We start from the raw sequence: 14,438 nt of genomic DNA on the forward strand, positions 1-14,438 counted from the left end.
TTTCATGCTTCGCTGTACTCGTTCGCTCGGTTACGAGTGGCGCCAACGCAGGAATTGGCGCCTAAGAACTGCGCTTTAACACACACACACACACACACACACACACACACACACACACACACACACACACACACACACACACACACACACACACACACACACACACACACACACACACACACACACACACACACACGCACACACACACACACACACACACACACACACACACACACACACGTTTTGTCGACCGCGTCTTCTCTCGCATTCGAACAAGCAACGATCTCGCGTTGCCACGTTTATCTACCGTCACTTGAGGCATGAAGCTCCGATATCTCGCCGACAAGACAAATGCTTACTTTTCCTATACCTAGGGGACAAATAATAACAAGATATTTTCGTGAATCAACGGCTAACATGAGTCAGCGTCTCAAGACTTCTCCGTAGAATACAAATTTTGGCTTTGTCGCAGAGCAACTGTGCTTAACAGTGAAGCCAACAGTTTCATACGCTATATAAAATTTTGCAGCTTTGCAAAAACTGAACAAGGGCTGAAAATAGCGGCGTGACGCAGTAACCGGAGACTGTTATACTCTACAGACCGTTTCATCGGGCGAGGAGGATAGGGCGCGCGGAGAGCATTTCCTCCTCTCTGGCTTTGGCAATCCAGCGCGGCGCTGCTTGAAAGTATTGCTGTCGCGTGCTGCGGAACGATTTCGAGATATTTTAGATTTTACTTTGTGAAATTTACGCCACGTTCGTTCATATAAGGTCGTCAGGGAAGCCTTTTGGTGCATCGGTAACTACTGTAAGCAGAAATGTGTCTTGGGGGCGCAAAAATGAGACGCGCATAATCAGCCGCGGTGTACGCGCATTATCAGTCGCGGTGCGTGTATGAGTTGTTAACTATTTTGCTTATATCGATTTTAATTTAACAAAGAAAACTGGCGTCTCTGTATTACCAACATTAAATGGTAAATCAGCTCACTATCTGATCGATTGGCGTAGTGAGCAAAACATATAACATAAGAGCGCATGCTCGTGCACGGCCAACTTACGGCAACCACGAAACATCTGAGCGGCAGGCGCTATCAAATATTTGTGATACACTGGCATCGTTCTCACGCATTTCAAGTCTAGTGTGCTTGAATTTCCATATGTCTACGCTAGCCTTGCTGCATGAGGCCCATGGCGCTGCTCAACACAGTGATAACTGCGGTTGGTGAGCCAGCACGATACATATATAAGCTGTGTTCTTCGGCATTGCCTTTTTGGCTTGTATACAGCCATAATATATGAGAAGGTTCGCATAAAAAAAATCCGATGGCTAGTTTTGAGCGCAAAATTTCCGTAATATTCGTGAGTGCGTCGTAGAGCACTGAACGAACACAACTGAAAAAAAAATTCGGTTATCATCCTCTTTCTCTAAAAAGCAAGAGAAAATGGGCTAATGCCGTACAACGTTTATAAATATATAACCGCTGATGCCGTATGCTTGGACCATGCGCTATATAGAACAAAGGTATCTGTAATCCAGCATCTACTACTGCTTAGGACGCTCGCGCAGTTCGTAAACGGTCGCTTTGCTGGACAAGCTTAATTCAGACTGTAAGGTATGCTGCTATTACTAGCCAAAACTATTTTATTCATGGGTGGAAACCTCGTCCATCCAACCAAGCATAGTCACGCAATGTAACCTGTAGCGAACAGTTTGAACGCTTGTCAAAAGTATAACAGCACAGCTCATATCGTAGCAGAACGGTACCCACGCTGTTACGATCGTCGCGTATGTTTCATAGCTCCTAAACCGCAGCTTAGAAATAGAGGATAATACTACAATAAGGTCACATTAGTGATTGGAACATTCACAAATACACAATCGATCTCCGAGGCTGATCGTAGGCTCAAATATTCGCGCACACATCGCGCTGCGTGTTCCGTCCACCTCAACGCCAGCAGAAATTCCGGCCATGACGCATCAAACCACTTCAGTACGTTTCCCAGAACCGTTTACCACGTAGAATACGCACGCCATACTAAACAGACCGCACGACCGCGAAAACAAACGCCAGAACCTACCGCAGAGCGATACCTGCCATGCAAAAGACCGCTTTCACCCAAGCCAGTATGGCGCTGCTCATAGGCGGCGCCACTGCGTTCACAATATGGCGGCGCCTACGAAAAAACGGTCTATAAAAGGCTGCACCTAAGCGGTTGAGGACATGCTTAAGCAGTTTCCTAACGCTCGTAAGCTGCTAAGCAGTTCGTTGTCCACACCAACAATTTCTTGAAACCGGTAATTCTCTAACAAAGACAAATAAAAAGTCAGCATTGTGTTGAACACTGCCAAAGGTATTATTGTTCGCAAGCACGCTTAAGTTTTATTTGCGTGGTCGTACACCCAAGTTTCAACGCGGAACGCAGAGAGGTGTAGCACCGTCGCTGTTTTGAAAAGTAAAGGAAGAGACTGTACTTCATGCGGCATTATGAACTTTAGTCATAGACTTGCGCTGAGGACAACGGGTGTGCAAAATAATGAGGTATTGCTTTGTAAATAACTTTCTTTTTATCCTTACCTTCTTCGTAAATTTACCCTTGAATGACATGGGTCCTGTGCATTCGTATCAAGGTGTAGCGTTCCCTAAGTGGAACTCGACATTAGTCGTGCTGAATATATGTGTAAAACAATGTGGCGATAGAGATGTAGACACATTTCCTATAGGTTAGCCGTTTTATGGGACTCCTTTGCGTAAGCGATCCTCAGTTTAGCAGCTCTTTTTTTTTACCGGAAGGTGACACTCTTTTTTCTTATTTTCCCTGATTGTTTGCAAGGGGTCGTTGAAGGCCACAAGGTTGTTAGTGAGAATTGCCATCAGTTTTAAAAGATCCGATTACGCAACAAATAAGTATATTTCCAGAGTGCATGACGGTGGGTTTTCATGCGCAGACTATAGGGGACGAAAACAAGCGAAGAGAGAAACACAAGCGCTGCGCTTACGCGGTTGTGTCTGCCGTTTCACGTTTTTTCGTCCCACAGTTTGCGTGCAAGTACCCGCCGTCATGGATTACCATAATTGAAGTATCACAAGAAGCCAACAAACACTGACACCAAGGACAACATAGGGGAAATTACTTGTGCTTAATAAATGAAATAAAGAAACGATAAATTTATGGAAATTAAAGTGGATGAAAAAACAACTTGCCGCAGGTGGGAACCGAACCCACAACCTTCGCATTTCGCGTGCGATGCTCTACCAATTGAGCTACCGCGGCGATGTTTTTCCATCCAGTTTCTTGGGTATTTCTGTGTCCTAGTAGAACCCTGGGAGTGTTAGCCAGCGCCACCACTCACAAACCTTGGCGGCGGTCGTGGAACGTCCTTTTTGCCGCAGGCGTCACGAGAACGTGATCTTTTTGGGTGAAAGCAGTAGCTTCTCAATCACTCTTACGAAGCCGCTCGCTTAATAGTTACTCAGTACGGCAGGTACGATGCAGAAGGAAACATTGGGGAAATTGAGAACAGTGTCAATTTAAAAAAAAAAGGAAGGAAAGAAAGAAGGCGTGTCCGAAAGGACACGGGAACATAGGGGGCGAATGAGGTCGTGATGGCGGTGCGCCGCGTCCGCCCTCGCTGTTCTTGCCCTGCCTTCAGTGCCTTTCTTAGGCTATAGGTCGTCTCTCGCCTTCGCCTAACCTGCGGGGTTAGGCGAAGGCCTACCCAGGGTCGACGTTATTCGGGTCCTGGGTATGTTTGTCGAATACAACGGCGGGAACGGAACGGCTCTCCGCAAGATCATCGCAAAGACAGACAACGCTTTCCGCCTCGTTCGCAGAATCGCAAACCGGCACTGAGGCATGAAGGAAAACAATCTCCTCAGGCTGATCAATGCCTTCATACTATGCCACCTCACGCACACGATTTCTATGCACAACTGGCTCAGAGCGGAGCGAGACAAGCCCAAGGCTTTCATCCGCAAAGTAGACAAGAGGGCTCTCGGGCTACCCATCAGGACCAATACCGAGGATCTCCTGAAGCTGGGGGTACATAACACCGCCGAGGAGATTGCCGAAGCCAAAGAACGCGCGCAACTCACTCGCCTGACCATCACAGCGGCAGGTAAACGCATCCTTGAAGAGCTGGGTTACCAATCTGCGGGATTCCAGATGGTCACTACCCCAATCCCTAGGTGCATTCGAGACAAATTCGAAGTGGCCCCTGTGCCCCGAAACGTCCATCCCGTCCATAACGAGGGCGGACGCAAGGCCAGAGCAGCAGCCATCCTCAAACAGATCAAGCAACGAGACATTAGAGCAAGCTTCGTCGACGCCGCGGAGTACAGTGATGGGAAGACCTTTGCCATCGTTGTGGTCGACTCCAGCGGCAAGATTTCCAATAGCGCTTCCATTCGCACTTCAGACCCCGGAGTCGCCGAGTAAGCCGCCATCACCCTCGCCCTGCTAGACGGTCGTGGGTCTGAGATATATAGCGATTCCAAAACGGCAGGCTTTTCAGAAGGGTTGCATCGCCAAGCAAGCTGCTCGTCTTCTTAGCGGCTCGAGTCCATATGCTCTCACACATTATTCAATCCATTGGTTTCCCGCTCACGTAGCGTCGGTCGAGGGTGCTCCCCCGAACCTCAATGGGTCTGCTCATGAGGCTGCGCGTGACCTCACCGACCGCGCTTCCTCTATAAGGAGCGCCGACTCCCCTCCTCTCTACAGCCACAGGGACGCTCCAGCTACTCACAACGAGATCATTAAAATTTTCGACATGTCTAGAAGGGTATTTCCGCCCCCTCACCCCAAGTTGAACAGGGCGCAAGCCGTTTCACTTAGACGTCTACAGACCAGCACATATCCGTGTCTGTCCTATCTCCACGAGGCTTACCCCGACGTGTATCGCGACGACGCCTGCCCGTCCTGCGGGCAGACCTCCACTCTAGCGCACATGCTCTGGGAGTGCGGGTCGACATACCCCAAGTTCATCAAGGTGGAGTGGGACTCGCTTCTGCGTGGCCCCGCTCTAGAAAAGCAAATCCTGGCTGTCCGGCGTGCCCGCGACCGGCCGGTGGGCTAGACCTGCCGGTCCCGACGAGGGACTAGCCGGGTGCGCGACGAGTTCGCGCCCTCGCCGGACCTGCAATAAAGTTTCTTCGCTCACTCACACGCGCACGTGCGGGTGCCGTCGTCTCGCTCTCGGAAGTCGGCGCGCCGTCCGTCTCTCTCTCTCTCTCAACCCCACAGGGCTTAGCAGCTGCGTGCGCCCGGCGGCCTTCGTGGCAGCTGTTGCATTCTCGTTCTCTCGTGGCGCAGGATGTCGGTGGCATGTGGAGTTGGAATCGCAGGCTGCTGCTGCTTGCTGGCTCGGGGAGCACGTACCGCTATGGTACACTACTCGCAGCGCAAAACTCGAAGGACCCCTCAGCGACGTTCAATTGGACATTAATGCTTTCGCATTCAGAACTCATAAGTGCTCAGATGACCGGACCTTTTTTTTTTTTTATACATGAACTGTTTGTATTCACTTGCATGTGGCTGTGCGAATGTTTCTATTTTGACAGAACAAGCTTGACAGCGTGCAGCCGGCAACTTGCTTAGGCTACAGTTGCTAAGGGCACGACTGCGGACACCGTTGCGTCTATGCTCGTTGAAGTGCATAAATCGTACGAAATACACGAGTCAATGATTTGAAGTGCGATGTCATTGAAAGCAGTCTTTAGAAGAAGCTTTCTACCATAACTGTTTCGCGTTATGCATCAACTTTGGCACCGCGCTGGTATTAAACGCACGCGACCGCACTTTTCCTTGTGACGCGGCATCACGTTGGTAATGCAGCAGCATATATCGTATACGTGCTGTAACGCGCCACTTTCCAGGGCTCGGATTGTCTGACGCCGGCATCGCTAAAGGAACACGCATTGCGAATTGACCTAAAGCTTTCTTTAAAATGGCACAGTCCGATCAGGTATAGTGGGGTTACTTTCCTCGGCTTACCGCGCGCATACACACAAGCATAAATAAAAGTGAGACGGCCTAAATGCGACCCACAACAACCCCCCACCCTCCCCCACATCCAAGCGACACGTGCTGTTTTGCTCATGCTGGCTGTAGCAAATGGCACCGTGCAGCGAAATGGCCACGCGACTGGGAGCGTGCCAAACGCAGGGTCTATATAAGGTATGTGTTGGTGGGGAAAAAGAGCAACCGCGTGTCTCCGAGGTGAAGCACCTTTGAGCGCACGCTTTTTAGGATTCTCCGCGAGCCTTTAGCGAATGGAAAGGGTTTGACGCAACGTGGAGTGGAATAGGCATTGCTGTGCGAACCACGTGACAAGGCTCAGTTGTTTTTAGCGAAACCCTATAGCGCCAATTCAGACACGGCGCGCGTCTTTCCGCGTCGCTATGCGACCGTTGCAACAAAGCGTAATGCATTGCGTAGACAATCATCGAAGCTCCTTCGAAGAGGCAATTTTTTCCTTCTTTTATTGAAGGGATACGGATACAAAATTGTGTGTATACATACGTGCACGATATGCGTCTTAAATGCCTGTGACGATGTTGACCGTGTGTTATTACCTAACCTCTTAATGCGCCTCACAACGCTATATACTAGCTATTAGGCAACCACGGCGGGTATATGATGATGGGCTGCAAAGCACGAGGTCGCGGGATCGAATCCCGGCCACGGCCGCCGCATTTCGATGGGGACGAAATGCGAAAATATCCGTGTACTTAGATTTAGTACTTAGATTTAGGTGCAAGTTGAAGCCTCACAACGCTATATACTAGCCATTAGGCAACCACGGCGGGTATATGATGATGGGCTGCAAAGCACGAGGTCGCGGGATCGAATCCCGGCCACGGCCGCCGCATTTCGATGGGGACGAAATGCGAAAATACCCGTGTACTTAGATTTAGTACTTAGATTTAGGTGCAAGTTGAAGAATGGCAGGTGGTCCAAATTATTCCGAAGTCCCCCACTACGATGTGAATCGTAATCATATCGTGGTTTTGGCAGGTAAAACCCCATAATTAAATTTTTAACGTAGACTGTTCAAGACTATCAACGACACAAACTTTTCATGCATTAATATCCCTTATAACTCCTTTTTTTTTTTACTGTAACAGAGTGAATGGCTTGCGGGATATTTTAAGTATGCCGACATCCGCAGGTGTATATATATATAGACCACCCGAACTTCTGAAGCCCATGTCAATGCGGGGGGTGGGGGGGGGGGAGGGGGGCGCGTGACGCCATGCGCTAATACCAGTCGGTGCAGCCGTGCACTGTCTGCACCAAAAGCTCCGACATGACTACGTCTGAGGTCAGGACTGTCGTCACTCCGCGTGTTTGGGACGGTCACACTTGCATTGTTCCAAAGCCTCAGTGATTGAGAGTACCAGTGCTCTTAAATTTCATGCGCTTGAAAGGCCTGTTTAAGAAGCCCTGCCAAGGGGCGCGCCAGACGACAGATCTTGTGATCTGTCGTAGGAGGCAGCTGTAGGAGGCAGCGCGCGCGAGTACGCCAGATCCATGACCCGGCGAGCGAACCAGCCGCGTCGTCGGCGTACATCGAGCGTCTGCTCTCGAGCCGCGAAGGCCGGCCGTGCAGCGCATCTCACCTGGACGCACAGGTCAGGTCCGAGCCGCTGGTGCAACGGCTGGCCTCCATGGTCGGCTCCGGCGGCACGTACGCCTCGCTCTCTTCCTACTGCTCTTCTTTTTCTTCCCCTAACTGCACACTGTTGCTAGTGTTATTGGCATTACGGCTTACGAGAAATGCTTACAATGGGGAATTGGCCGAAGAGCATATATACAGGTTGCCTCGAGCGGCCAGTCGCGCGGCAATTTTGCGTGCATTTGTGGGCTTCTTTCGCGCTAGGAAAAACTCTTCTATGTAGCACCTATTGAGCAACAGAAAGCTGCATCGGGATTTTTTCATGACGCTCTACAATTTTCTCATTGACACTTATTATCTAATTATAATATTTGAGAAGTTGATTAATTAAGACTAATTATCTAATTAGGCTGAATGAAAAAATAATTGTTTGAGTATCTCCAAGCGCCGGCAAACAAATTACCTTTCTATTTTTAATCTCTGGCTAAAGTTAGCTGGGACACTCTGTATATGGGGACAGAAAAAAGTCGCAACTGGGTCAGGGGTTTCCCCAGAAATTGAAATCAGGGAGGTAAGGGGGGGGGTCTAAATTTTCAGGGAGAGGGGGTAGTCATTTTTGTAGGATAGAGAATAAGCGGTAGTCATTCATTCACTTCACTCTCTCTCTTTTTTTTTTCACTGATGTGTTGTATAGCACTAGTAACGTTTATGGCTCCAAAACTCATGACAAAGAAATTTCGAACAATTCCTTCACTTTACACAAGAACTAAAGACGTATTTATGAACAGACAAGACTAAACAACAGTTGGATTACATAAAATGTGTCCTCTGCATAAATACCAAGAAGCCGAGTCCATGCTTATTTATTTATTTACTTACATACCTACAGCGCCCAATGTTGGGCATTAGAGTAGGGGGAAGGAGTATACAAATGATGGAAATACAGATGATTGATGTTACAAAAGGATAGATCTAATACACAATACAACAAAATATTGATATTGAAAACACAGTACTTAACACAACATTACACTAGAGGTTATTATGAAATACAATATAAATACACTTTAGTACATAATACGACGCAATGATATTATTAATAATAACTATAATTAGAATAATGTAATGAAAAAAAAGAACAGCGAGTAAGGCAAAAAGCCGCGGACAGGAAAGGTTAATCTCCTATTCTGTCCGAAGCGAAACACATTTTAGAACTAAAGATATAAATGTTTCCACAACAAAGTTACGAACACAGATGGCGTTGCTGTAACAATTTCGAGCGGCAGTTTATTCCAATCATGCACAGTTTTTGAAAAGAAGGAATGCTTATACAGGTTGATACGGCATTTGTACTGTTGCACCTTTAGCGAATGATCTGTTCTAGGCGATATGTAGCTTGGGTTCTTTATGTATGTGTCCCTGCACAAACCAGTCTTGCCTGTGTAAATATTGAAGAAAAGTTTAAGCCGCAAATATTTCCGTCGGTTCTCGAGAAGTGGCCATCCCAAGTTAACACGTATTTGTGATGAGCTCTGAGTGAAATCATAGTTGGCAGTAACGAACCGGGCGGCGCGTTTTTGTATTCGTTCCAGTTGGTTAATGGCTGCGTTTGTCTCTGGGTCCCAGGCAGAGCTGCCGTACTCTAACATCGGACGAACGTTTGTTAAATAAAGCGTTTCCTTTACCTTATGGCGGGCTCTCCAGAAATTACGTTTTAGAAAATGTAACATACGACTAGCCTTTAACGCCACGCTCTCTATATGGTCATTCCAAGAAAGATTATATTTAAAGACAACGCCTAAGTACTTGTAACTATTTACCTCGATCAATGGTTCACTGTTTAGAAAGTAATTTTTAACAAGTGGTACCCTCTTGTTAGTGAAGCGAATGACATTGCACTTGGCAGAGTTTAATTTCATGCTCCAGCTGTCGCACCACGTGGACACTGTTAGAAGGTCATTTTGTAAGATACTTGAATCGGCAGGGGACGTAATGGTGCGATATATGCAACAATCATCAGCATACAGGCGTATGTGACTGGAAAGATGCGTTCCTATGTCATTTATAAATATTAGAAATAACAGTGGGCCCAAGACGGACCCCTGTGGAACGCCCGATAAGACTTCAGTCTCTGATGAGGTCAGTCCTTCAAGGACAACACGCTGCTTTCTACCAGTAAGATACGCCTCAAGCCATTTCATCAGTGATGCTGGAATTTTGATGGCAGACAATTTTGTGAGTAGAAGGTTATGTGCAACAGAATCAAAAGCTTTCTGAAAATCCAGAAATACGCAGTCGACCTGGTGTCCGTTATTTATTGATGATGCGATATCATGGGTGAACTCGATTAGCTGAGTGTCACATGAGGATCCCCGGCGAAACCCATGTTGCGTGGGGCAAAAGAATCCGTTGCTCTGTAAGTGACTCATTAAGTTGGTATAAATTATATGCTCTAGTAGCTTACATGAGACGCTAATTAGTGAAATAGGTCTGTAATTTTTTGTCTTTGTCTTGTCGCCGCCTTTGAACACAGGTACTACGTTACCACTTTTCCCATCCTTAGGCAGGGACCCCTCTTCGATAGATGCCTGAAAAAGAATTACTAAAAATGGGGCGACAGATGCAGCACAGTTCTTTAAGACATAGTTTGGAATGTGGTCAGGACCAGATGTGGAGCTAACTTTAACGTTCTTAAGCAGTGAAGCAACTCCCTGTTCTGTTATTTCGATGTTTTCCATTTGTTCGAAGTCGGTAGGAATTGGTAAGTCTTTCACAATAGCAGCAGTGCCGCAAAATATTGATTGGAAGTAGTGATTGAAGTGCTCAGTTTTGCTGGTTACGTCATCACCGTAATTTACGTCATCTATAGTATCAGGCACAGTTACTTTGTTGTTCCCTTTACTTTTGACATACTTCCAGAGATCTTTCAGATTAGATTTTATTTTATCACCTAATGTGCGCAGGTATGTAGCCTCAGCGTTCCTCATTTCTTTGTTGATAGTCTTGCATAGGTCTTTCATCTTAAGATACGTGTCGGAATCCGGGCATGTGCAATATTTGCGATATAATCGGTGCCTCCTGTTCATAATTGATCGAAGGTTGCGGTTCATCCATGGCTTATCAGATTGCCGTCGGGACGATACAATGCGTGATGGGACGTAAACTTGAACTAATGACAATAGCTTAGCTTTAAACAAACACCAGGCAGAATTAACGTCGATGTTTGAGGTGTGTCGACGAAATTCAGGTAGAAAGCCGTCAAGTTCCAGAGATAGCGATGAGTAATCTGCTTTATTATAAAAGAACACCTTCCGTGGCGGTGGGCTTTTTCGGCGCATAGCAGTACACGTTAGTTTTGCAGTAACGATTTCGTGGTCGCTTATACCGGGAATTACGGTGACGCTGGACACAAGATCTCGATCGTTACAGAGGAACAGATCAATTATGCTTTCATTAGCTGATCCTAACCTTGTTGAGCGCTCAACAAACTGGAACAGAGAGTTGGCTTTTATCAGCTCGCAAAATGCTGTGGAAATAAGAGACGAGGAATTGTTTTGCAGTTGAAAGTTTTCCCATTTAATATGGGGAAAGTTAAAGTCGCCACCAAGAATAATATATGTCGTGTTTAACGAGAGCATGATGTCATTAATTTGAAACAAAGGCTTCGGTGACCTGCAGTTTGGGGGCCTGTAGAACGATCCGATTGCTACAGAGTGGCCGTTTGCGAGCATCACCCTACACCAGACCGTTGCACAAAGGCAGCTTTCTGGGGGCGAAATGCGAAAACACCCGTGTGCTTAGATTTAGGTGCACGTTAAAGAACCCCAGGTGGACAAAATTTCCGGAGTCCTCCACTACGGCGTGCCTCATAATCAGAAAGTGGTTTTGGCACGTAAAACCCCAAATATTAAGGCAGCTTTCTATGTTGATGGGAGTGCTGCTGAGACTGCTGTGGATCAAAACAAAAACGCCACCACCGTGGCAGTTGCGGTCTTTTCTGTAAACAGTGTAGTCTGACGGAAATAGTTCGCTGTTGTAGACTGAACTATCTAGCCATGACTCTGTGCCATTGACTACATGTGGTTTTGTCGATTCCAAAAGAGATTCAAACTCATTTTTTTTTGTTTTTTAGACTTCGACAATTCACGACAATGAAATTCAGGTTGTGAGCCGTCTTCCGAGATGTAGCGAACTGTGATGGCTATCCGTCTAACTCGATTACGTTATCGGAATCAGCATTGTACTTGTATGTCTTTTTACCTATGTTGAGCTTATTGAAGATAAGCTTGAAATCACTGCCACGTGATTTAGCAAACTGAAGCAACTTCTTGCGCTCAAAACAAACCTTCTTAGAGTAGTCTTCACTAATGCCAAATCCTGTTCCCTTTAGTCTTGAGGCGGCCTCAAGGACGCGTTGTCTTTCTTTAAATATGCTTAATAAATGTACACACAGGCAGACGGTGTATGTCGGAGCTTTGATATCCGCCACGACAATTTGCACGACAATGACACATATACATTATTTACGGCTGCTGCACAGAACAATTGGTTGAATATGTACAAGCGCACACACTTTGCACACTCCGAGACCGTTCATTCAATAACTAATTAAACTAGTAAAAGAAATATAAACCAAGACACCTGTGTACTTCCTGCTAATAAAAAAAAAACGAAAACACCACAAATATATGTGCACATTCTCAACCATATTCTGAACAGTGACATCGGTCTGGGCTTCCCACCACTTTCTCGATAAAAATCGAAAAAAAAGAAAACCCCGTCGGTCATTGTCAGTGGCATATCGGGCGTCTGGCAGTTCCGGGACTTCAAAGGTGGTGCTGAGCAGCTCATTCACACGTGGTTAGGGAGAAGGCGTCTTCCTTCTGACAACAAGACACGGTTTAATTAGGGTCCGAAAAGAAGCGCTCGACAGTGTACGTGGTGATCGGTACAAGCAAAAGATGACCGGCGACATCTTGCAACTTGGGAAACATATAGCGACGATCGAAGTGGGGAACGTCGAGAAATGCTCCTTCAGTCGTCGTAAGATGTTCCACTCCGCATCGAAATTCCTGCCGTCTCGCTGCACGCTTCCCAAGCTTGCGCCCTGGCCCTTTGAAGCTCGGGCGGTCCTCGTATTCGCCGCACTTTATTTCGCCGTGGAAGTCGTGGTTCCTTGCCCCACAAGCCAACGGTGGACAATGTATCCTTTCGCGTACATGCCCTTCTTCCGACACTATTAAACAAAATTTGCCATCGAGCGTAAGAAATATCGTGACGAATTAAGGGGTGCGTACAAGCTGGTGTGTACACCCCCGTCAGGGAAATCACTGATACTGGCCACAGTAAGTCGGTGGTCGGAAGAAAAGAAAAAATAGGGCGCTTCTATTGAAAGCTAAAGAAGAAAAAAAAGACGTTTTAATAAGAAAACTTGTTTGTAGGAACCTTTTAGCCCACTCTTTTTCCGAGCTCTGGTACTTTTCCTGATGCCAGTGTATTGCTCACGTACACGTTTTTTTTTCCTCCATTCTTTTTATTCCATTTGTTTATTTTCTTTTACAAGCCGCGTGCATTTCGCCCATATTTTGTAGCTTTGACCGGCTTTGTAGCAACAAGAAGGAATGAAGTTCTGGGAAGTCGGATAGGCCGCTCTTGTATGTCGCGCCATCCAAGAGTCAAAGCTTATCTGAGAAGCCTGAGTTCGTAAGCTAGGCATATACGTGTAGGCTGACACAACTTTAACTGGCGCTTAAAGGCGTACGAGAGCGACAAACAAACAGGACAGGACGCTAGCCGCTGCGAAGTCGTGGTTGGGCCTCCGGTTTAATTCTGGCCACCTATGGTTCTTTATATTTCAGCTAAGCCTAAGTGCATCGTTTGTGCCTAAATCAACCAATCAAATCAAATCAATCAATATTTGCGTATCCCACCCACATATGAATACAGCCACCGTGGCGGGGACGCCATCCCATGACCTCTTGCACACGAGTAAATGTACCAACAGTATCTGATGCGAAGGCGACAAAACGGAAGAGAACGCTGCAAAACAAGAAATACGGAAACGGAAGAGAAAACTGAAGACCGCCTTCAGTCGCTGTACGATGACAGCGAATCGCAGTACGCGGCTTGGGTGTCAGTGGGCACTGCACTCCACCTCAGCAGAGATGTTTTGATCATAGAGATTATCACCCACAATCGCTGTGCGTCATCGGCTAGGAAGGCGAGTGAGTCCTCTGAGGATCGTGGAAGAATTGTCGAAGACAGGCTGTCGTCTGCCTCTTATTGCCCTTTCTGCGATTAGCGCCAGGAACCTCGCAGCTTTTTTTTTCTGTCTTTCTTTATTGCGATAGCAATGGACGCTCCGGGCGCATGTTTGCCGTCGCCGTGATGTTCCGCATAGAGTCCAAGCGCAATTACATTGTCGCCGTATGCTGTATGTGCGAGTGAAACTTGCGAGGGTCACACGATGATCGCGGCTCAAACTCGCGCGCGCGAGGAAGGGAAGCGCGGAGGAAGCGCGCCGTCTTCCGTCGCGCGCGAGGCAACGGGTGGGGGGGGGGGGGGGGAGTACTCCGGCGGCTGCTGCATACGGCGAGGCCGCGGGGACGCGCGCCACATCTTTCAAGCGATCTGCGATGTGGACAAGCGAGTGCGATGTGCACTGTTTTCGCGGCTTAGTTGGCCTCGATGCGAGACGCAGCACGAAGGTCAGTTCGCTCGCTGCTGATGCCGCGCTTCCTCACTCCAGCGTTTTGACAGCTAGTTTCCGTGGTCATCGAGTGAGATGTGTTCGTTTTTACCTGTGTGCGCGTGACACAGT

At 47.3% G+C, this 14,438-nt stretch overlaps 1 protein-coding gene and 1 non-coding gene across 2 annotated transcripts in view; both read right to left on the reverse strand.

The window, feature by feature from the left end:
• LOC139050963 (cysteine and glycine-rich protein 1-like) overlaps nt 1–7,779 on the reverse strand; it is a 36,435-nt gene extending 28,656 nt beyond the window's left edge. Inside the window, exon 1 of the mRNA XM_070527878.1 lies at nt 7,623–7,779. Within this exon, the coding sequence (XP_070383979.1) occupies nt 7,623–7,672 (50 nt within the window). The 5' untranslated portion in view covers nt 7,673–7,779. The remainder of the gene's footprint in view (nt 1–7,622) is intronic.
• On the reverse strand, nt 3,201–3,273 carry TRNAS-CGA (transfer RNA serine (anticodon CGA)). The gene has a single exon. It is a non-coding gene; the product is annotated as a tRNA-Ser (tRNA).
• Nucleotides 7,780–14,438: the final 6,659 nt, after the last annotated feature.

The sequence above is a fragment of the Dermacentor albipictus genome, chromosome 1 (genome assembly GCF_038994185.2).
Source record: "Dermacentor albipictus isolate Rhodes 1998 colony chromosome 1, USDA_Dalb.pri_finalv2, whole genome shotgun sequence".
Classification (NCBI taxonomy): domain Eukaryota; kingdom Metazoa; phylum Arthropoda; class Arachnida; order Ixodida; family Ixodidae; genus Dermacentor; species Dermacentor albipictus.